Genomic DNA, 22,720 nt, shown 5'->3' with positions numbered 1-22,720 from the left:
GTTTGTTGGAAACATTCAATTTTCCTCTTCTGATACCAGCGATGGCACAGTAAGAAATTTCTACAGCCTCTGCTTCTGGGAAAAGACAAAGCAGTCTGTTTCAGGAAACAGTTCTGCATGAAGTGTAAAGCTGGTATGCGGAGATGGATTGTAATGGATTACCTAAGGTATCGGGGAGTAGTCACCTTCTGCATGTCTCGACCTGCCAGACCATGAGCTTGTTGAGTACGTGGGCTGGGTCATGCCGTGGACTGTCTTGCCTGGTGTCCTGCCTTGGGCAGTGGCTGATAACAAGGTGTCTAGGGAGGGAAGAAAGGTAACAGGGCACACAGGCACTAATCCTCCCCACACTTACCCTTCAGGTCACCTGGAGTTTTGTATGAACTGCACGTAGCAGTCTGTGTGGGCCACGTAAGGATGTGTCCTTAGACAGCCTTTGGGACTGAGCACTTTTAAACAAGTACGGAGGAGGGACACCTTCCTGCGGTGGTTCAGATGGGTGCTGGAGCTCGGCTCAGAAGGGAGGGCTCCAGCCCCTGGGAGCAGGCGGGGAGTACCGCGCCCTTATCTCCCGCCGCCAGCCCGCACACGTGCCTGGGTGTGCTCTGTTCCCCCGCCAGCCAGCAGCCGCGGGGGCAGCAGGGCCCGCCTCAGGTGACTTGAACGCGTGACACGAAAGTTTTGGTAGGTCCTACCGCAAAGAGGATGTAAGCGTAGGGAACGCAAGGACAAGGCGAAGGGCCAGCATCCCAACCTGCCTTTCTCGCTAAAGGGGGTCTCTGCTTCGAGGGGAAGACATGAGAGGGGGCGAAAGGGTGCCTTCTTAATTATTTCTGCTCCTTCCCCTTCACGCACCCGCCGCAGGCCCAGCCCCGCGGCGCTGGCACGAGGCGGCGGGCAGGAGGGCTGACGCTGTCCCCGGGCCGAGCCGGCCCGGCCCGGCCCTGCCGCCGGCGGGGGGACACCGCCTCCCGCTCCCGCCGCCGCCGGGCACGGAGCCGCCCCGCCCGGGCCGCGCCGCCGCCAGGGCGCATGCGCGCCGCTGCCGAGCCAATGGGGGGGCGGGGGCGGGGCCGCGGCCATTCCGGCCCGGCTGGCTGAGGGGACGCGCCGCCGCCGCGGCCGCCGCGATGGTCTCCTGGATGATTTCGCGGGCCGTTGTGTGAGTGCCGGACTGGGGGGAGCGGGTGGCACCGGCCCTTGGCGAGGGGGGCAGCGGCGTCTTGACTGGGGCGGAGGCGGGCCCGGGGCTTCCCCTGGCGGGGCTGGGCCGGGGCGGTGGCGCCCCTTTTCTCCTCCCCGCCCTTTTCTCCTTCTGCCCCCCCCTCGCCTTTCATTCCTCTTCCCCCCCGTTCCCCTCAGCTGGGTGCCCTTCGCGCCCGGGGGGCGGGCGGCAGGGCGGCTGGCCTCGCGGCTCCAGCACGGCCCGGCCTGGCCTCGCCGCTCCCGGCGCAGGTGGGGCGGGGGGCGCCTTCCCCCGGTGCGGCGGGGCCGTGTCGGGCGGGGCGGTGCGGGGGGCGGGTATCTGGGCCGAAGCGTCGCGGTGCTGCATCAGCCGACGGCTTAGAAGTGTTGGTTAAAACAAATCACTCCGCTTTTAGGAGTTGAAGTAGTTCAGAGCGCTCTCCTCCCGCCCTTGAAAGGCGTGAGGTAGCAGGAGCTGCGGCTCTGCCCAAGAGTGACACTTGTTCGGCAGCGGTTGAGCTGTCTGGTGCCTTAGAGGGTCCTTGTGCTCCCAGAAGCGCCCGCAAAACCCGCGCCAGGTTCCTGGTGAGCACAGCTTGGCTCTCCTGGCCGCACTGTGTGTTTCCCGCCGTAAGTGCATGTTTCCTAAGGCTGTAGAGCCGAGAAGCTCAGGCCGCTGGCGCCTGTCACACATAAATTGTAAGCGTTGCTTGTAAATTGATCCAAATTAACCTATAAAATCTGTTTGGTAACTGTTTTCCTTTTTAACTTGTGGCAGAGCTGAAAGGGCTAGGAGAACGCTTGTGAGTGTGAAATGGGGGTCTATGGTGAGTATAGGTCATCAGCTGATGGAGAGAGACTGGCAGTGTTATTGTGTACTGGTCTTTGTAAAGTTGAGTTTATGGCAACCAAAGGGGCAAACTTTCTTAGGTGAAAAGTATCATCTTACGTGTTTTCCACATTCTGTTTGAGAAAGAGTAAACTCCAGTGCATCCTCTGGTCTTTTTCTTAGGCATTGTACTGTTCTTTCATGAAACTGATGGGTTATTTTGCTCATTTGAATAATATTATCTAATAAATGTTGAGTAATATTTGAGCACCTGAGTCTTCCTTGTGCTCCTTGCTGAGTAGCTCTGTGACTCCAGAGGCCCCAGTGCTTACTGGGTCACTTGAGCTGAGATTTGCTGTGTGTGACTTTTTGCCAGGCATATGAAGTGAATCTGCTCACAAAGCAGTCCAACAACATCTGAATTAGTGCAAAGTATGTAGCAGGAGTGTATGACCCAAAGCAGGGGGTAATAGGATTTCCCTGTTTTGTTGGTGACAAACATCCCCCTTAAACTGTCTGGTGTAATTTCATCTGAAAGCTTTCTTGTCGGGAAGCCTTCTTGTACTGCCATGTACGTTTTCCTGCTGCGATCTAGTCACCCAGATAAGTAGCAGTCCTCCTCCCTCTCCCTGCCCTCCCTGAGACTTATCAGATAATTGAAACTTGCAAAGTAGAGCACGGTGTTCTGGGATTGGCAAAGGACGACATTGGTTTGGAAGAGAGAGGCTGTGGGAAGAATTGCTGTTCGTGCACTTTGTCAATGTGGTCTTCCCATGGGCAATACACAGCAGTAGAGGCAAGAGGCTTACACTTCCTTTCTGAACATCAGATGTAGCTGCTGAACCTGTTTCTACTTTGCTATGTAAAAGCACCAACCAGAAAGTTTTTATTTTAACAACTTAGATGAAGTTGGTTGTAAGGGTAATACCAGCAATGTTGAGCACCGCAATTTCTAATGGCCAGGTTCTTGTGCAGTTGTTTGTTCCCTGAAATGAATTGCTAAGGGTTGTATTTGAATTTTGAAGCTTAAGTCTTCTATAGGCCTAACCAATAGCACAGGGCATGAAGAGAATAGCTACTGCTACCCACAGATGTATTGCAAGGGGCAATAAAGGACAAAGTATTGTGCAGTTCTGTGTAGTTTGGTTTTCTGGTTGCTGTTGGTCACTCATTTGTGTGCCCTAATTATTTTGGCTAAAAAGGGCCTCCTTAATGTTATTTATAAATCCACTTCACCTTCTTGTGTCCTTGTTTCCTAGCTGTGGGACTTAACTAGTTTGCCAGTGTTCAGCTTCCCAGGAAGGGGGAAGTGTTCAATGAGAACTTGGACAGCTTCGAGACTATTGTTTAACTTTGCCTAATAGAGCAAAATTCATGTGGAAAAGGAAGATGGGAAGTAGCACAGAAGTAGGTGTGGCGTGACATAAGAGGTCTTGATTTCAATGGTCTTGAGACTGTCCTTGTCCTCTTTTCTCAGGGTCCATTATGTTATCTTCCTCTGTTTGATCCATTTTCCTTTTTGGTTTCTTTCCAGACATACCTGTTCCAGCAGCTTTTTTTTCTCTGACTTGTTTGTCATGTTTGGAAGGCGTGTATTGCCTTTTCCTTAAACAGCATAAGAAAGATGGAAATATTTTTAACCACTATGTAGCTGCCAAGACCTGAGGTTCTCTCTTACATATGTAGTGTTTTAATTTTGGTGTGGTGACTTTCTGTTCTGTGTGAGAGCTATTCTACGCTGTCCAAGGCAAGTCCAAGAAGGCCTGTTGTCCTGTGTGGGCAGCCATCAGGAATACCTATTGTCTTGACTGGTGATTGGAAGGAGCAACAGTTCTTTTGACTGTAGCAGAATTCTCCTCTCCTGACTGACTTGCTATTTTTCAGGGCCAACAAAGCAGCAAAAATATTAATTTGTATGTGTGTCACAGTGCCCTCTGCTGACCTTTGACGTGGAGGACTTGTTCTGACATGCATGTCCCAAGCAAACTGACTTCTGATTCTTATTTGAGAGTTGGCAGTTTGGGGTTAATCAACTCCACTAAACCAGTTCTGTTAAAACCTTAAGAAACTAGGGAATGGAGCTAGTAGAGAATTACAATTCTTAATTGCATATGAATTGTCTTGAAGAGTCATGCACAGGAAACAGGGAGTGGAGTTCAAATTCACTGCTCCACATAATGATCTTTGGCAAAACTTTGTTTTATTGAAATCTTTTCCCTTTACTCTGTAAATGCTATTATACTTAGGCATCTAAACATGTGAAATACCTTGTACTAATTGCATGTCTTCTTTCAGTCAAGAAGACGACTTGAAGCATATAATTAAAACATCTTTTCATTTTAAAGTTTTGTGTCTATGGGGTGCTGCTGTAGGAAGTATAGGTCGTTATTAATTCTGAAACACACTGGCTATTGCAACAATTTTCAGAATGGTGGCTGCAGGGTTTTTCCTTTTTTCGTTTCCAAAACCAACAAGAAGGTAGTAACTTATTTCAGTCTCAGAAAACTTCTGGAAGTGGTACACCTTGTCAAGTTCTTAGTCTTTAATGGTGGGAATAGCTTTTTTAATTTGTGGCTGCCCATCCTGTTAACTTCTAATAGGGCCTGTGCCTGACTTTTAGTCTGCTTTGATTGCTCATTCTTCTCATTTGTAAGGTCTGAGCAATTGTGTACACATCAGTTGCTGAGACAGTATTTAATAGTAAACACACTGAGTACTTGTCAGTCACAGCCTGGTATGGATGAGATCAGACTATCCTCTTGTGCCAAGCAAAGATGTGAAGCATCCTAAATACAAAGTAGATGGCCATTTTGTTCACGCAATCTGTTAAAGCAGACTGTCTGCTGTAATCTGTTAACTTTTTTTCCCCTCCTCACTTAAAAATGAAAGTTCCCCCATCTGTGTTGCTTTGCAACACTGTCTCTACCCTCATATTTAAGTAGATGTTTTGTTTTCAGTAAAGTTGGTCAGCAGTCACGACTGTCGGAAGGGAGAGTTGTAGTGGTCCACAGGAGGATGTATTTGTCTTGTATACTAGTAGTTACTTTTCTGTCTGCTTGTACTTACAGTGCCTGCCTTCCCCGCTCCCATTTTAGAGCCTTGCAAGAAGCAAGAGATGTACTAGTAAAAGATTCAGCAAGCACTCCTTGGTTTTGATACTCGATTCGAAGTGTAGCTACATTAAGCTGGACAAAGTATTTGTTGCTTTCAGCATTTGCTACTTCATAGATTGGAGCTGTTTCTTTCATGATAGCTTCCAAGGCATTCTCTTACTCTAGTTTTAATATTTTTGTTGTTGTTCAACAATTCCAGACATCCAGCTGCCCCTAGAATTACTAGGCAGCTGAGAATGGGTGGCCAAAGCCATAGCTTCTGTGTTGATTGGATTGTTGTCAGGAATATCTGGCTTAGTGCGGTGATGATGTTTTATGTAACTGTGTATGCTTTGTTTGTGTCTTGCTCTTGGAATACAAATTTTTTTAATTAAAAGCCATAAGTACAAAAATATTTAGCCGTTGTTTGCTAATCAGCATGCTGTCAAACATTTTGTCTTGAAACAACCATAATTCATCAGATGGAATTAAGTAATGATACCACTACATGCTGTGAGGAAGGAATAGCTATATACAGCCTAATCTTCAAGTCAGAAGGGCCATTTGTGGGAGAGTTTCTTTGACTGTTAGTAGGCTGCTCTTCTCCTGGTAGGATGGTTCCGGCTGAAGCCTGAAGGATGTTGAGTGCTGTTGGATGCTGAATGCCTTCCGGTATCTTTCCAATTTAAAGACCTATAAATTGTTGCTGCACCTGTGGGGAAAAAGGAGTTGCTGTCATAGTGTGAGTGACTGAGATGGAGAGAGATGCTGAAATGTCTGTCTCGCCACAGACCTGCAAAGATTCAGTCACCACGTATCAGTTATCGTTGGTGCTTCATGCTATGCTTAAACAGATCTCACTGGCCTGTTGCTGGGAGAGGCCATCCTGCCCTTCACCCTCTCCTCCGTTTTCCACAGGGTCCAAAAGTTGTGTGGCCACAGGGTGAGTCTGCTTGTTTTGTCAGCCCAAATGAAAATTAGCATGCTTGAAAGAGGTCAAGCTTTTGTTAGTTGCAGCGAACTGCACCAGCTCATGCTGCTGTCGTGTAGTTGCTAGGTAAGTGCCATGCTGAGAATGAAAAGTTGCAGGACAAAACCAGCATTGTTTTTGGCATCAGCGTATTACCAGACTGGTTAAAGCGTACTCTGAAACTACATTCTTCACTTGCACACTGCTGTTTATTCTTGTAGTGAAACTAGTTCCAGTAATAACGGTGCAGCTGTTCTAATCAAACAAGGTGTCAAATTTTTTTAAAGGGTCTTAAATTTTATAGCTCGAAATCTGTAAGCATACCTAAGTCTAGGGATTAAGCCTATTGTCTGTTGTGAAAGTTTAAAATAATTTACGTAATTGAGCAATGAAATCATCAGAGCGCTTCAATAGTTCAGCTTCTCAGTTAGGCAATCCTAGTAACATACAGCAAAAAGTGTCTGCTCACTAAACTTGACTTGTAATGCCTATTCTGTAAGTCAGTGCAATGCAAAATGACTAGCTCTGACAGTTTGTTAGAAATAAGTATCCCCACTGCCTGCCTGGCACACCTTTCCTTAAAGCAATGTTTGCTATGCAGTCTAGCTGCTCTTTTCTCTCCCATGTTTATGGGGCTCTGGAGGCGCAGAGCATGCGTGGTCAGTGTTCACAGCCTGTGGCAGGCGGGTGGACTAAAGCTTGCTCAAAACAGATGGAGCACTAGAGGCATACTGTGGAGTCTGACATTCTTACTTAATGATCTTGGCATGTACTCTGTTACAAAACGTGCTGAAATCCACATCTGTGTCCTATGCGTTGTAGATAAAGAATCACCAAGCACTGCATGGTCTGGCACAAAAGGACATTTCTAATTAAAACAAACGACCTCCACTCTTGCATGTTCCACAAACCAATGTCTGCTTGGACCGAGCATATTTTAGGCTCTTGAGCATTTCTGCAACCTAGATGGAATGGCTTGTCTTTCCTGGTTAATTTGTATGTAGAGCCAACTCCTGATATGCTCATATAAGGCTCAGGAAGTTCCCAAGCCAAATTCTGATTTTTAAAAAAAAAGTTGCTTTGGCGCAATACTTTAAATCCTTGATAAGAAATTACTAAAAAATGGATGTAAAAATATGTCTGGCAAAACCCCCTGTTCTGGTGCTTCATGTGTAAAGAATGTGTAAAGCTTTCTCTAAGCTTTTTGATCCTTTTTATTCTGCTTTTGAAATTTTGGAATTTGTTTTTTGAATTTACATGAAAGTATTAGGTTTTTAGAGAAGAAAATATTACAGCTGAAAACAATACCATCTGTCTGTTGTGAATCTTTCAAATTTTAAAGACCTGCCAAACTAGTCTGTAACAATTTACTATTGGACAAATGAGATGAGATCTAGAGAATCTAGGTAGGAAAGATCATTGCAGGTTTTTTGCTGACCAGTCTGACTTTAAACATGACTGGCCTCGGTGGCACTGAATAACCAATCTGATGAGATGCTTTTGGACATAGGGGGAAATAAAACGCTCTGTAGTGGCTAACTTTTGTCAGCCATCACTGTTACTTTCCAGCTCAGTTTATCACTGACAGACTAATAGGGCGTAACTTCTGTTTCTGTTGTGTTTTATAGCCAGTCTGCAAGCATTGACATGGACGTGGGTTTGACTAGATGAATGTTTTGCCTCTCTATCATCTTTTTGAAATATTGCTCACGTATCCTGAAGACAGTTGGAACTTGCATTTGATGTTGAAAACTAAGAGCAATTTCCTTCAAAAGCCTTTAACCCAGCTTTTAAATGCAAGGATTCACAAAGTAGATTTTTTTCCTGAAGTGAGAAGTGTGACATAATGCTTTATTTTCTTCTGTTAGTAAAGCTGTTGGAATTTGCAATGCTCAAAGGGGAAAATCGGAAGACAGTTTGTGCTTGTGCCTTCCTACCACTGTCTGGTTTTGTTGTTTCCTCCCCCCATTCCCTTTTGTAACTCATTGATCAAAACGATGGAAAAGAGAGTGAGGAAAATGGTCTCTAGCTTAGAGACATCTTGATTAGTTTTGATAGTATTGGAACATTACCTTCAACTGTAATGTTAAAAAGAAAAGCTAATTTTTTGGCTCTATGCTCTTATTCACTTTTGTCTGCTAATATTTTTTCCCAAACTATGACTTTGTTCTAGAACACAGGTTTTCCCTTATGTCTAAAAGCATGTAGTGTTACTCAGTTGAAGTGTATTTACTATTAGACTGTTTTAGAAGCCAGAGAAGCAGCTGACCTATTCACATTTTTCAGCAGCAAACAGCTTGAAGTTGGAAGACAATATATCTACAGAAACATAAAATACATGTTTTAAACGACTACTTTAATAGTCGTTAGCTTGCCACAGATGCAATATAAGCAGTGTTGGTTTTACTATTCTACATATAGAACTTTGAGTGGTAGTTTTTCTAGAATAAAAGATAACCTTGAATGCTTGATACAAAATGGAATTGGCACTTGTATAAAGAGGATAATGTGTATCAGGCAAATTACCTTTCAGATGCATTTGGCAAATGACCTTTCTGAAAAGGCACACTTAGGCTCCCTCTGTATCTTCTGGTTTCTCAGCCTGTTCACGTATTACCAATCAAGCATATTTGTTTTAACAGAATTCTTCTCTCAAAAATGAATCTTTGGTTAATTAGCATAGTGTGCATTATCTGTTTTTCAGAACAAAACCTACCCCTCAGACTACTTTATTAATTCATGAGTCTCTAAAGAAAAGCCAGTCAATGATTGGGGTTCAGAAGGGAGGAAATTAAGGTATCTTTTAGCATGATATTTTTGACAACTAAGTTACTAATACAACTACATAAGTAAGTTTGGTAGAGATTCTGCGTGTTGTCAGGTCTTGGTGTCAAACAGCATATTCACAGAGTTCTCTAAGTACCGGTTGTAATTGAGGAAACACGTATACTTTGGAATGACAAGTCTAGATGTTATCTCAACAGTATCTGCCAAATACAAATTTCATAGAAGAAGCCTTTTCCTGTGTACAGTGGGGAAGTTGGGTTTTTGAATGCTCTAAGAGGCTTCAGAAATACTTTTCTGGGTCATAAAATTAACAGAATTGTTTGGAAATCAGGGACCTTAAGGCCAAAATGGAGATGCAAGTAACAACTTCATGATCAAAAGCAAAAAAAAAAAAAGACAGCTCTCTGGGGAAAAGATAAGACAGGCTAATTTTTACTTCAAGGGTTGGTGTTGCATGGTTGCACTTCTTTTTTGGTGCAAATTCTTGTCTTTTTGTAGCATTTTCTTGGGAGAGGCAGGACCTTGAGGCTGGTCTGCAACAATACCCTTAGGTTCTAGGATGTGTAACAATTAAGTAGGAGCTTTCTGGGCCTTTGGCTTATGAATTTCATGTTTCTCTCTAAAACCAGCCAGCCAGATTAATTTTCCACGTAGTGTGGCATGTAGCAGTGTTGGACACTTTTTTTTTTTATTTAAAAAAAGTGCAAGCCATATGATGAATGTACGGTTACATGCAGTGTGGTTTGTCTTTCACTTACAAATGGCTCAAAAATAAAATGTGGGTTTCCTTGGAAAAAGCAGAAGCAATTCTTAGTTGGGACCACTCCTATTTTAAATGTTAGTTTCCTATAGGCAGTTATTTCGATGTTGATGGTGCTCCAAAAACGTTGAGAGAAGATATTCTCTTAGAGCAGCAAGCAATGGCATGATTGTGGATTTTAACTAGTGAGATTCTCCAAAGTCTCTGGCAGACAAATGTAAGGTAAAAAGGCAAAGCTGATGAGGTAAGAATCAAAGTGGAAATCCATTTTTTGTTAACTATATGGCATTCTGAGGTATTGGAGGGAATGCGTCTAGATGTAAATGATGGCCAAGGCCAGGATGGGGAAACTCCAGTGCAGTGACTAGCTTTAATGCCACTTTCCAAAGCTGAAGAAAGCGTTAGATTCCAAAAATGGTTGAGAATGAGCATGACTTTATAGTCTTGAGAGAATGCAGACTGTTTATCATCTAATAGGGAACATGATATTAGACGTACTAGATTACTGAACTTCCACAGTTTGAGTGTTGGATATGTCAGGTCACTTCTTCCTTATGCAGCGGCTGAGAGAGTAGAGGAAATATGCTTGTATATATTAATATAAAAATTTTCTCCCCATCTCATGCAGTTGAGACTTGGATGTCTATATAATATTTGCAATTATGCATGGTCTTCCCATCATGACTTCCGTAACTTGATTGAAAATAATATAATTTAGGGTAAATAGGCCCAAGTTAGTGCTAACAAAAAAAAAGCTGGCCATGGATCCTTTCAGACAGCCAAAAATTTCTTTTCCAATCACTGAAAGAGATTACTGCCATGTAAAATACTGAGTTTTCTTGCTTTGGGACTTCAGTACATTAACAAGTGAGGCTACTTTAAACATTAAGTACAGGTGCTGTAATGAGAATGTATTTTGTTGGAGTTTCCTGGGTTTTGTTCTGGAGATGTGGTGTTCGTGTATTTTTAACAGCATTGGTTTCAGATTTGTTTCTATCAACTGAAGAGCTTTTGTCACTTAATTTGTATTGCTATTCTTCAGCTATACTATCTTACTGCTTCTGTTCCAGTTTTGTACTGGATAAAAGATCATGTTAATATGCAAATCTGATTCTTACCTGGTCATTTCACCAGGATTGGGATCTTTGAGGTCTCCAAGAACTGAAGCGTTCAGGCTGTTAAATGTGTTTAAAAATGTGCAGGAGTTGGCAGTACTGAGGTGATAGTAGTTGCTTTATTTTTTTATGCTAGCTTTGGCTCTCCAAGCATCCGTCCCTCTTTGCTTCTTTCAAAATTTAGTGTGGTATGGAGCAGAGAAACCTTTGAAAGGAAGTGGCCACTGACTTGACATGAGTTATTGTAATGAATGATTTTTCAGTGTACCAGTTAGATTAAAATGGAAGGTGTTTGCAAGACCTCTCCTGGATTCTTCTAGAGTATCTTTGGTATCAAGGGCTTCATATTCTTATATAGAAATTAAGACCTAATTAAAAAATGGTAGGAACTTCCAAAATTATTTGGAAGACACTAGGCACAAAGCTAAGAGTAGTAAGTAAGTAACTAAGAGAGCTGGTAGTTTTTTACTTCTATTTATCAAAGCCAAGAAACTAAGTATCAAATGCAGATGTAACTTTAAACCTCATGACAAACACCTCATTCTTGAATTTGTAATGTTTGTGTTAATCTTGTTCAGCACTTAATCTGCATTAAATTAGTGATGTCTTTTAGGAGCTCATCAGTAGTATCCTAAATTGAGAGGATCATGTTGCTCATGAAAACTGTATGTGTAGGTTGTAGTAACTCTGAGAGAATTAAGTGTAAAGAACTTTTTCAAAAACAAGGAAGCTCGTTAATGTGTTTCTTTCTCTATCACCTTTGTTATGTAAACTCTTTTAAAGCATAATCACCTAAAATAGAGTTTATGCTATTTGACAGTTTCTTTGAACGTCCCTGTAGGTATCAGCTTTCATCTTTAACCTTAAAAAATAATTGTGGTCTTAATTGTGTTCTTGCTCACCTGCTCCATGGAGTAAGCTTATTCATGCATGTACTAAACAAAAATAGAAAATATCTGCTGAAAACTACAGTTGGTTTGACTTTTTTTTAAAAAAAAAAATGTAAAATAACAAATTAGTTGGTTTCTTCTTGCTGATCATAAAAAACAAAGCACAGTTCAGTGCAAGGACACATCTTTGTCTTTGAACAGTGTCATGCCAGGCTCTCTTAAGAGCTGTGTGAGAGGTAGATGCAGTCATTCCTAATTGTTGGCTAGTTTTCAGTGTTCAGTTGTGCTCCTGCCTGATGCCACAGGTGGCTGCTGTGAGGCCACAAAGACTTTGCTTCCAGTGGTAAACAGTCATAGCAACAGGTGAAATCTGGGACTATTTAAGGTAGATTTGAAGGAAGGTAATTTATTTGAGGTTTAAGTAAGTGTGAGCGGCTTTGGAAATTAATACTTCTCCAGCAGGGATTAAATTCTGCTATTGAGTTTGAGGTACGAGGCAGGTGAAAGATTTAAGTTCTTTAATAGGGGTTACTCTGTACTGAAGGCCTTCAGTGTTTGCTCTTTATCATGTGGACGTTGTTATAGATGCATCTTGTTTCAGTTCCTTGGTGTGGGTGCTTGGAAGTTCTGAGCTCACCTGCTGACTGTTCTGCACACGTGGTTCAGCTTAGTAAGTCTGTAAACAGGAAATAGTCCAGGGATAGGAAGCTATTACAGTAGTGATCAAACATGTATGTTAAAATGAAGCAATGACTAGGTAGGTATGCAGAGAAGTGACTAAGTGTTTTGTAACAATTTCTATTCCTACTATATTTTCTATTTTGCTTTACAGTACTAGCTTTGTGGAATTTTCTGTACTGCTGGGTTTGTTGGGCCTTTTGACTGTATGTTTTGAACAGGATTTGAGAACTGGTGGTGCTGTTTGGTGTGTGGGTTTTTTGTTGTTTGTTTTTTTATGACGTTGATGGTGTTAAAGGCTGTCCAGCAGCACAAGGAGAGTTGGTTGGACACAAGTTTTGGACACCATCTCCAGACATAGGCATAGCTTTAGTGAGATTGATATGCAGTAGCTTCTCCCCAAGTACTTCTGCACTATATGTGATCTATACGTGAACAAGAGGTGAGTTGTTTCACAGGTTTGTGTACCAGTAATGCCCTGTGAACTCTGAGAAGAGAGTGATGGGGAGAGCTGTGTTCCTAGAGCACTGATGCAGCTTGTCTGTGTGAGAGACAGTCTCCAGGCTGACTCGTTAACAGAGGGTAGCCTGGATTTTGCTTTGGGAGTTGTTTTTCAGCAGTACCTTGTTCAGACTGCCACAGGCACCTGAGACAGGGTTGTTACAACACACATGCAGTAGGTTCTCACATGAGAGAGCGGAACTCAAGCGACTTGTGTTTGGGATATATTGCTGGCTGACTGAACTGGCCTAATAGGCTGCAAGCCATATGTAGGCTGTGAGTTGAATATTCAAGGTTAATTTTTGCTGAAGGAGGTAGAGCATCTAATGTGTGTTCAGGTATCAAGTTATTTAAGATCGCTCTGATCTTTATTGTGTTACGTAGGGTTTTGTAGTAGCAAGTAGAATGAGTAACAGGCAACCTAGAAAATGCTGTGAAGTTTCCAGTGCTTTCAACTCTTTTTGAGCATATGGAGAAAACAAATGGAAATTCTTAGGAGGATGCATTTATAGGTGAATTTTGCTTAAGGTAATGACAGAAAAGGAGCATCCTTATTTTGGACAAATGGCTTAGAAGTTTAAATGTTCTCTTGGCATCTAAATCTTGTTTTCTCTGAGAGAAACCTGGTGACCCTATGTGAATAAGTGATGAAGCTTACTGATGTATCTTGCCCATAAGTACGTCAGTACTTGAGCACAGATTCCAGTACAGAATGTCCCTTACAGAAGGTAATTTTTTCTGATTTTTTTGCTGTTCTCTTTTTAGACTTCTTTCAAGGTTCAGGCAGGGCTGTTTTGTGTTGAGAGCACTTGAAGAGTATCTGGCAGCAGGTTCCCTGTTTTGGGATAGGTCAGTAAAGTAGTATTCCATAAACTTGAGTGGATAGGCTACATGTAATGAAGCCTGAAGCTCTGCATTGGAAGAAAGGCTTAATTGTCTCCTATCAGACTACTTGCAGTTATTATACTTAGGACTTATTAAATAAATGTTTCTGACATAGGAAAGTCCTGCTTTCTAGTGGGATTGGTAGGGAGGTCACATTTCCCCTTAAAACTTTAAGGTGATTTTTGGCTGCTTGAGTAATTGCATTACTTTCGGTTATGTTGTGCTTTGGAAGAATCTGGCAGTTGCTTTGGAGAATTCCAGCTTCCTAAGCTGGAAAGTTAATAGCCTTCTTGCTCTGCTCAAGAATGTGCTTTATTCAGAGCTGTCAGTGCTTCTGGGTGTGTTTTTTAACTGTTAAGACATTTTTTCTATGGCTTTTGGGGATACTCTCTATATAAGACTGGTATGAGGATTTTAACAGACCTGTTTCTGATTGCATTCCTGCCTTTTGGTAACTGTAAATCTGCTAAAGGTGTTGCTGAGTTTAAGGCTTCCTACTGTTAGCAGACATGTTCTTTTAATAGTATTTATGTGATTTCCCCTGCTCCTTGCCCAAGGCGGGGGGTGGAGAAGAAAGTAGGATACAATTTGGTGTGAGCTTCAGGAGCTTATCCTCATGGTCCCCTGTGCCTGTAAGAGACTAGCGTTCTGGTCCAATTCTAGTCTTTGTAATTACTTGAAAACACAGTCTTTTAATGTAGGTTGTTATGATTGGTGTTGTATATCTGAATGTTGTCCGGTAGCAGAATGGAACTAAATTCTGTCAGGTGTTGGAGAGAAGCACTTTGTTTAGTGTAGTGCCTTTCAAAAACATTCAGGACAAAAATGCCAGGGTGAACTTTTGTTTGTCTGAACATGTAAAAACCTAGGAGATAGCTGGCTTAGTCTAGAACTTACTACCCATTTGTAACCCTCAGGGGGTGTTGGCAGGCATGACTGAGGGTCTTGCATTTTCCATTTAATTGCAGTGTATTGGGTTTGCATTGCAAGGTTTTGATAGCAGGGGGGCTACAGGGGTGGCTTCTGTGAGAAGCTGCTAGAAGCTTCCCCCATGTCCAATGGGACCAATGCCAGCCGGCTTCAAGATGGACCTGCTGCTGGCCCAGGCCAAGCCCATCAGCGATGGTGGGAGTGCCTCTGGGATAACGTATTTAAGAAGGGGGGAAAAAAGCCTGCGCAACTGCAGCCGAAGAGAGGCGTAAGAATATGTGAGAGAAACAACTCTGGAGACACTAAGATCAGTGAAGAAGGAGGGGCAGGAGGTGCTCCAGGCGCTGGAGCAGATTCCCCTGCAGCCCGTGGTGCAGCCTGTGGTGAGGCAGACCTCCACCTGCAGCCCGTGGAGGTAACGGTGGAGCAGACCTCCACCTGCAGCCCGTGGAGGACCCCACACTGGAGCAGGGGGATGCCCGAAGGAGGCTGTGACCCCGTAGGAAGCCCACGCTGGAGCAGGCTCCTGGCAGGACCTGTGGCCCCATGGAGAGAGGAGCCCACTCTGGAGCAGGTTTGCCAGCAGGAAGAGCTTGTGACCCTGTGGGGGACCCATGCTGGAGCAGTTTGTGAAGAACTGCAGCCGTGGGAAGGACTCACATAGGAGAAGTTCATGGAGGACTGTTTCCCATAGGAGGGACCCCATTCTGAGCAGGGGGAAGAGTGTGAGGAGATGAGTGCACCTGAGGAGAAAGGAGTGGTGGAGACAGTGGGTGATGAACTGACCGCAACCTCCATTCCCTGTTGTTCCCTACACCGTTGATGGGGAGGAGGTAGAGAAATTGGGAGTAAAGCTGCACCCAGGAAGAAGGCAGGGGTGGGGGGAAGGTGTTTTTAAGATTTGGTTTTATTTCTCATTATCCTACTCTGATTGGTAATAAATTAAATTACTTTTTTTCCCCAGACTGAGTCTGTTTTGCCTGTGACACTAATTTCTGAATGATATTCCTGTCCTTGTCTCTACCCATGAGCCTTTTGTTATATTTTTCTCTCCCCTGTCCATTTTAGGAGGGGAGTGATAGGGCAGCTTTGGTGGGCACCTGGCATCTAGTCGGGGTCACCCCATCACATGCAGGGTGTTTTTTTCCTGAATAGGATTCTTACAGATACTCCTTATGCCTTATTTTGAGCATGAGGGTACCACACAGAGATGCATAGCAGTTATAACTTAGTGTATAACTGATTAGCCTTATTGCTTTGTGGCCAAAAAAAGAGGAAAAAAAAAAATCCAAACAGCTTCTCTTTTATGGGAGTGGCTTACAAGTATATGAGTAGCACACAGTTTAAGCCAAAATGTTTATGCTTTTCCAGTGTGTGCTGATTGAAACCTCAGTGGACATGTTGAGGAGTGTGGCCACATCTGCCTTTTTAAAGCCAAGGACAGCCAGCCAAAGACTTGAGCACTGTTCTTTAGACTAGATTTCATTCTGTTGTTTTTCATTGTGTTGCACTGTCCCACATGACATCCTTGTTGCTAAGCTGGAGAGACATGGATTTGATGGACGGACCACTCGGTGGATAAGGAATTGGCTGGGTGGTCACACTCAAAGAGTTGTGGTCAACAGCTCGATGTCCCAGTGGAGAGCAGTGACGAGTGCTGTTCCTCAGGGGTCGGTGTTGGGACCAGCACTGTTTAACATCTTTGTTGGTGACATGAACAGTGGGATTGAGTGGGATTGACACCAAGCTGTGTGGTGGGGTCAACACATTGAAGGGAAGGATGTGCCATCCAGAGGGACCTGGGCAGGCTGGAGAGGTGGTACCATGCAAACCTCATGAAGTTCAAATAAGGCCAAGTGCAAGGTCCTGCCCATGGGTTGGGGCAATCCCAAGCACAAATACAGGCTGGGCGAGGAGTGGATTGAGAGCAGCCCTGCAGAGAAGAACTTGGGGGTAGTAGTGGATGGAAAACTGACTGTGAGCCAACAATGTGCACTCGCAGCCCAGAAAGCCAACCGTGTCCTGGGCTGCATCAAGAGAAGTGTGGCCAGCAGGGCGAGGGAGGGGATTCTCTCTCTCTACTCCGCTCTCATGAGACCCCTCCTGCAGTGCTGTGTCCAGCTCTGGGGCCCCCAGCATAAGAAGGACACGGACCTGCTTGAGCAGGTCCAGAGGAGGCCATGAAGATGCTCGGGGGGCTGGAGCACCTCCCCTGTGAGGACAGGCTGAGAGAGTTGGGGGTGTTCAGCTGGAGAAGAGAAGGCTCTGGGGAGACCTTAGAGCTGCCTCCCAGTACTTAAAGGGGGCTACAGGAAAGCTGGGGAGGGACTCTTGATCAGGGGTTATAGGGATACGATGACGGGTAATGGGTTTAAATGGAAGGAGGGTAGATTTAAATTAGGTATAAGGAAGAAATTCCTTACTGTGAGGGTGGTGAGACACTGGCACAGGTTTCCCAGAGCAGCTGTGGCTGCCCCCTCCCTGGCAGTGTTCAAGGCCAGGTTGGACGGGGCTTTGAGCAACCTGGTCTAGTGGAAGGTGTCCCTGCTCATGGCAGGGGAGTTGGGACTGGATGATCTTTGAGGTCCCTTCCAACCCAAACCAGTCTGTGATTCTGTGGTTTAGTTTGCATTAGTGAACTTCCCTTCAAAAGAAATCTTGCTTAAACTGAACTCACTAACCATAATGTGGAACAGTAATTAGAGTTTATATAGAAGCAAAGTAATACTAACAACATCAGACCTAGTTTCTGCATAGATACTGCAGTACAGTTAAGGCTTTCATACCACATGTGGAGCTGGGAGTAGTCTATGTTACACTTGGTATTTCTGTGGTGTCTGACCAGCTCTTAGAAAAGCTTGTGTGTGCATATGCCAGGAATGGAAGATGCTTCTTTCGTAACTTGCAGGTAAAGACTAGTACTGGGAAGGGGAACTGGGCATGGTCAGCAAAGGAAGTAAGTATATCAGGTATTTATATTTGCTTCCATGGTTTTGTGGAGATGGGGAGAATTCTTTTATTCCCCAACCTGCTAAATGCTGTCAAGTGATCCTTCAGGGTGTAGGTGCATATTACCACTGTAGATGCACACATTAGCAAATGTCTGGCTCTGTACCAGCCAGTGCCAAGATTACCAGTCTGTCCGTGGGTGGACAAGTCGGTGTCATCTCTGATAACAGACTTGTTAAGGAAAGGGAGCTTAGCGAATGGCATTGTCTCCGAAGTATCTCATACTGAACGAGTCTCCTGAATGGCTTTTACTATTAGGGAACACTTGTGACCCCTTCTGTCTGCATTTCAGAGGAACAAAAGAATAAAGTGCCAAACGCTGTTCCTTGCTTCAGGCAATTCTTGGGCAATGTGAACAGACTGAAACAACAGTCTTAAATGCGCTGTTGGTTTAATGGCTTAGTGTTTTGGGAGTCGGGATGCAGGTAGTCTTTTTGAGTAATTTGGTGGCTTTCATTTGTGTGGTTTTTTTTTTTTTTTAAACATCAGCTTTAGGGTTGTTTACTATCCAGGTTAAATGTGCTCAGTGCAAGAGCGATGTGTATACAGGTGACTAATTTTTCAATTATCAAATGCAAACTCAGTTGCTTTGCTTCAAAAATGAGTTTTTCAAATAGTTGTGCACTCTAAAGCTATTTTAACTGTAAGACTAGATTATATGATAATACAGGCAGTAGGTTATGTTTGTTTTAATACAGCTATATGGCTACACAAATACATTGTTTTATTGAGATTTCAGGGCTTTCTGATAGTTTTTTTTTTTGTTTTGTCTTTTGATTTTAATCTCCTAGTATATTTGAGAAACATTTCTCTTAAAATGACCAAGATGTCTGTAGAGGAAGTGGCTGTACCAAAAAAGGAATTGCTACATTAGTTGCTGAGTACAGCTGGAAAACTGAAATAGCTAGGCATACAACTGGCAGTAAAATTACATTGGTAAGCAGGATTATCCATATATCTACTAGTAAAATCAAGTAAATGACATGACACTCGGCTGAAATCTCCTTCCATCTGTGGAAACTGGCTTTGTTTTTGTCTGCTACCTTAGTGCAGTGTGCTGATATCCAGCATGAAATACAAACTGCACTTTTAAAAATAACACTTAAGCTTTTAAATTTGAAAAACCTTGGAATAATTGGGCACATCCTTGAAGTGTGTTGTACAGTTACTGTAGAAATACCAGAGGAGGGATGTGCTTATATTGCATAACAGGAGGTGTTGCTAACAACTTTGAGATTTTTGGAGGTATTGATGCAAACAGGAAAACTACTAGAAAATGCTCAGCTGTTGTAGCTATCTATGTCAATGATACTGATTGTGCCCAGGCTCCCTACTGCTCCTGTTCTATGTGTTTCTGCTTCAGTCAGCTGCAGTGATTTCTCTTTTGCCTGTATACTAATCTATGGTGTATAGATTGAGGGTAAAAGTGAATTTGCTGAGCTTCAACTACACTCCCTGGTGTCGAGTTGGCTTGTCTACTGTTAACTTGCCTGGTAGCTTTAACTAAGATAAGATGACTTTGCCTATGTGAAGGAGCTAGTGATGCCAGAGTTGGCAGCAGTGTCATGCCACGCTGAAAATGCCAGCTCTGGCTGTAAGGAGATAAAAATTTCATGGTACAGGTTCCTGTTATTAATGGCTAAATGTGCTGATGTTTTTCATTTTAGTCCTATCTACCCACTTTTAGTGAACAAGTGGCAGTTTTTCGAGCACTTCCATGTTACAGCAGTATTGAACACTAGTAAGTAATAATATATTGTGATGTTAAGTTTCTTGTTCTTTGATTTTAACATTGATTTCAGAAGAATTCTTTAAAAGAAAAAAAGTGAGTACTAAACCAGGGATTTTTCTGACTTCTGATTTGACCAGTATTGAGTAACATAAAGATTCCCTAGTTGATGAAAACTAGCTATTTTTATTGTGTTTGTCTTGTTCTCATTTAACTTGATGTTGTCTTTACCTTAGCTTTATGATCATCTTACTGCTTGAAGATCAGTTGTTTCCAAAGCTGTGTTCTCAAAATTCCATTCTGTCCCAATTCTTGTTTCTGCCAGGTTTTAGAGGATGACACATTCAGAGGGTAAATTCTGTTTAAATTTTAAAATATGTATTTTCTTTTTTTTAAAAATAGAAATGGTGCTACTTGACAGTGAAGAGAGTGGAGAAGTATAGACCACAAATCTTTTAAGTGAAAGATTCAAACTGTTTTTCTTTCATGTGCTTCATAGCAAGAAACTTATATGTGCAGGCTACTAGTAGCTATTTAAATAACTTTGGACTGTTTTTTGAGAATTTGGGAGCAGTGCATAGATGGCCAGTAACTGCTGTCGTATAATTATGCAGCCATCTGACAGTTGGTGACGGCTATGATGTTCAGGATCATCTTTTGTATCTTTTTTTTTTTTAACAAATAGGTTTCTGCCCTTATAAAGTCTGTGCTATGTTATTAAGATTAACGAAGTTTTCCTGATCTCTGATACTTAATGGTTATAATTTCAACCAGAAGAATAAGGAAAAGTGAGAGCCCTTAAAGCTGATGTGTTAATGAACAGGGTATTCCACAGGGACAAAAATGAGAGGAAGAGCTGTTGTCTACAGAATTTCATAAAAATGAAGGGTGTTTGGTCTCTTGTTCCTTCTGTTGCCAGATCTCCTGTTACTTGGGTGAAGTGAGGTTTTTAATTTGTAAGGCTTTTCTCCTCATCGGGAATAAAACCATTCAGGGTTTTTTGATGGTTGTTTTTCTTGGCGTTAGGATAAAAGGTCTTTGGATTGTAGTGGAGCTGTATTTGGATAGGCTTCTACAGATCAGTATGCTGAACTGGCATTCAAGCAGTCTAGACTCTTTCAAAAGGCATTTCAACATCTGAAACGTGTAGGTAAGCTCTGCTGCAGTGGAGTAGCAGCTTGCCTATATATTAATATATAGAGAGCTTCAGGATCCATCTTCTGTTAACTCCAGTTTAGCATGAATTGTGAAATTCTGAGCATCCAGATCCAGGTTTTAAACTGCTGCAATGGTACACCAGTTACGCCTTTTCATATCAATATTATTTTAAATGACCTGCAGTGCACAGTCCCTTCCCACTGCAGAGGAATGTGATCTCCTGGGGACCTGCCTGAAGTGCCCTTTAGCTCCTCTGCTGCTATTGGCCATTAACAACTCTGTTGTATGGGTAAAGGCCCAATGTATGCAAAGATTGCAAATGTGCCCCAGAAGATCTGTTCAGATATAGTATGTTTTGTGGAAGGGAATGCATCCTAGAAAAGGGGATGTAGATGTGAGATTTATACATTTGACTGGGTCCAGCTTTGGGCTTTTCAGTGCAAGAAAGGTGTTAATTTATTTGACAAAGTTCAGTAGAGACCACCAAGAGGGTCACAGCCCTGAATGAACTGGGCATGTTCAGCCAGAAAAGAGAAGGCTTTGGGGGGACTTACTAGCAATCTTACATAACTTTGGAGGTTATGAGAGCCAGGCCCATTTTCTTGCTGTGCTACTTGGTCAAGAGAGACAGTGGTCATAAACTTCTAGTTCTGGCCAGATATAGCTAAAACTTTGCACTAGGAGGCTCACTAAGCATTGGAACAGGTTGCCCAGAGAGGATGTGAAATCTCTTGTTGGAGGTCTCTAAGACCTGACTGGCTGAAGCCTTAAGTAGCCTGGTCCAAATCTGATGTCGACCGTGGTTTGAGCAGGAGATTGGACTAGATGACTTGACAAGGCCCTTTCAAACATGAAGGGTTCTGCAATTATGATTCCATAATTTTATCCTCCCCCCTCACTTGTGGCATTTTTACCTTAACATTAGTACCTCTGCCAGTATCCCCCTGCAACAGGCTTTCTTCCATGGGTAACCATGTGTTTGTCTTGCACTAAAGATGGAGAAACCCTCTCCCTATGGTATCTGTGATGTTGAAGAAAGTATCTCACCTTTGCTGTTAACAATTCCACATTTTTTTTTCACTCATGTACTATGTGTTAACTGTTAGAGATGACTGTAGTACTCTAAATTGGCTTCCTACCAAGCAGAAGACTTCTGCCTACATATTGGAGTGGTTCTTGGAAGATGGTGTTTATCAGACTGATTGAATTCAAACTTTCCTAGTACACAAGACATCAATTAAGTTCTGTGTTAGTCTTTGCAAATAACATCTTGTAGAAGATGAAGGCTCTTGCAGTAGTTGCTTAAAAATGTAAATTGGGCTACAAGTTCTTAAGTCTTTCCTGGGTCTAACAGTACAGTAAAGCTGGGTAGTGTCATGCAGTCTTCTGTAGTGGCTCTGTAGGTAGAACCACTTATTTAAAGCTACCTGACACAAGTATAGTTGATTATTTACTTTTGTAAGGTAAAAATTTGAGATGAAATCTTACAATGCCAGATTTGTCTCAGATGGACTATTAAGAAAAACCTCATGTGATGCTTCTGCCTTTGCCTAACTGTAAGAAGTTAAATTACTTTAGAGTTCTGAACTTTCTTAGATCTCTGGATATCCCTACAAGTGTAAATTTCTCCCACATAACCATCCTGAGCAAGTTTTAAGTGATGCTGCAGAGATGTAGCCAGACTTTTCTGTAATTGCTGCTTTAGGCCAGCTGCAACTAAGGGAAGGCAATTGCTTGACTTTGAAAGTATAGCAAGCTGGTTAAGTATGGAGCTATTGCATTTGTTAAGGAGATGGCAACTACTGCTGTCCAATTTCTCATAAAGAACTGTTCCACTGCTCTGTGGCCAACACTCTTAGTAGAAAATGCTGTATTGTAACAAAGTTGTGTTGGAGCAGATCTTTTTTCTGATCCTGCTCTCAGCGTGGGTTGTTTGGCACCCTCTTACCCTGCTCTGCACCTTACTTTTGATGAATTTTAGCAGAAGTTGTCTGTCTGAGCAAAACTGGATTAATTCCCACTTGCTTCCGTTTCCGTGTGTTGCTCTTGCAGAGTTCTAGCAAAAGGAGATGAAATTATGTAACTCATTGTGTTGTCATAAAACTGCTTTTGAAGAATTTTCTGGTGATCTGATAAAAGTAGATGATTCTGGTTACCCACCTATAGTTGTTAGAGGCTCTTTAAGTGTGATAGCACTGCCAG

At 42.8% G+C, this 22,720-nt stretch overlaps 1 protein-coding gene across 4 annotated transcripts in view; it reads left to right on the top strand.

Moving 5' to 3' along the window:
* The first annotated feature begins 665 nt into the window (after positions 1-665).
* REEP3 (receptor accessory protein 3) overlaps positions 666-22,720 on the top strand; it is a 43,855-nt gene continuing 21,800 nt past the window's right edge. For 2 of the 4 annotated variants that reach the window (XM_074830321.1, XM_074830320.1), the window contains exon 1: positions 1,082-1,162. In XM_074830321.1, coding sequence (XP_074686422.1) covers positions 1,131-1,162 — 32 coding nt within the window. In that variant the 5' untranslated portion in view covers positions 1,082-1,130. Of the gene's footprint in view, positions 685-1,081; positions 1,163-19,353; positions 19,373-22,720 lie in introns of those variants that run through there. The other 2 variants (XM_074830322.1, XM_074830323.1) reach the window with 2 other exon arrangements.

The sequence above is a fragment of the Strix aluco genome, chromosome 7, assembly GCF_031877795.1.
Source record: "Strix aluco isolate bStrAlu1 chromosome 7, bStrAlu1.hap1, whole genome shotgun sequence".
NCBI lineage: Eukaryota > Metazoa > Chordata > Aves > Strigiformes > Strigidae > Strix > Strix aluco.
The sequence above is the reverse complement of the archived record's forward strand: the minus strand, read 5'-3'. Positions and strand labels throughout refer to the sequence as shown.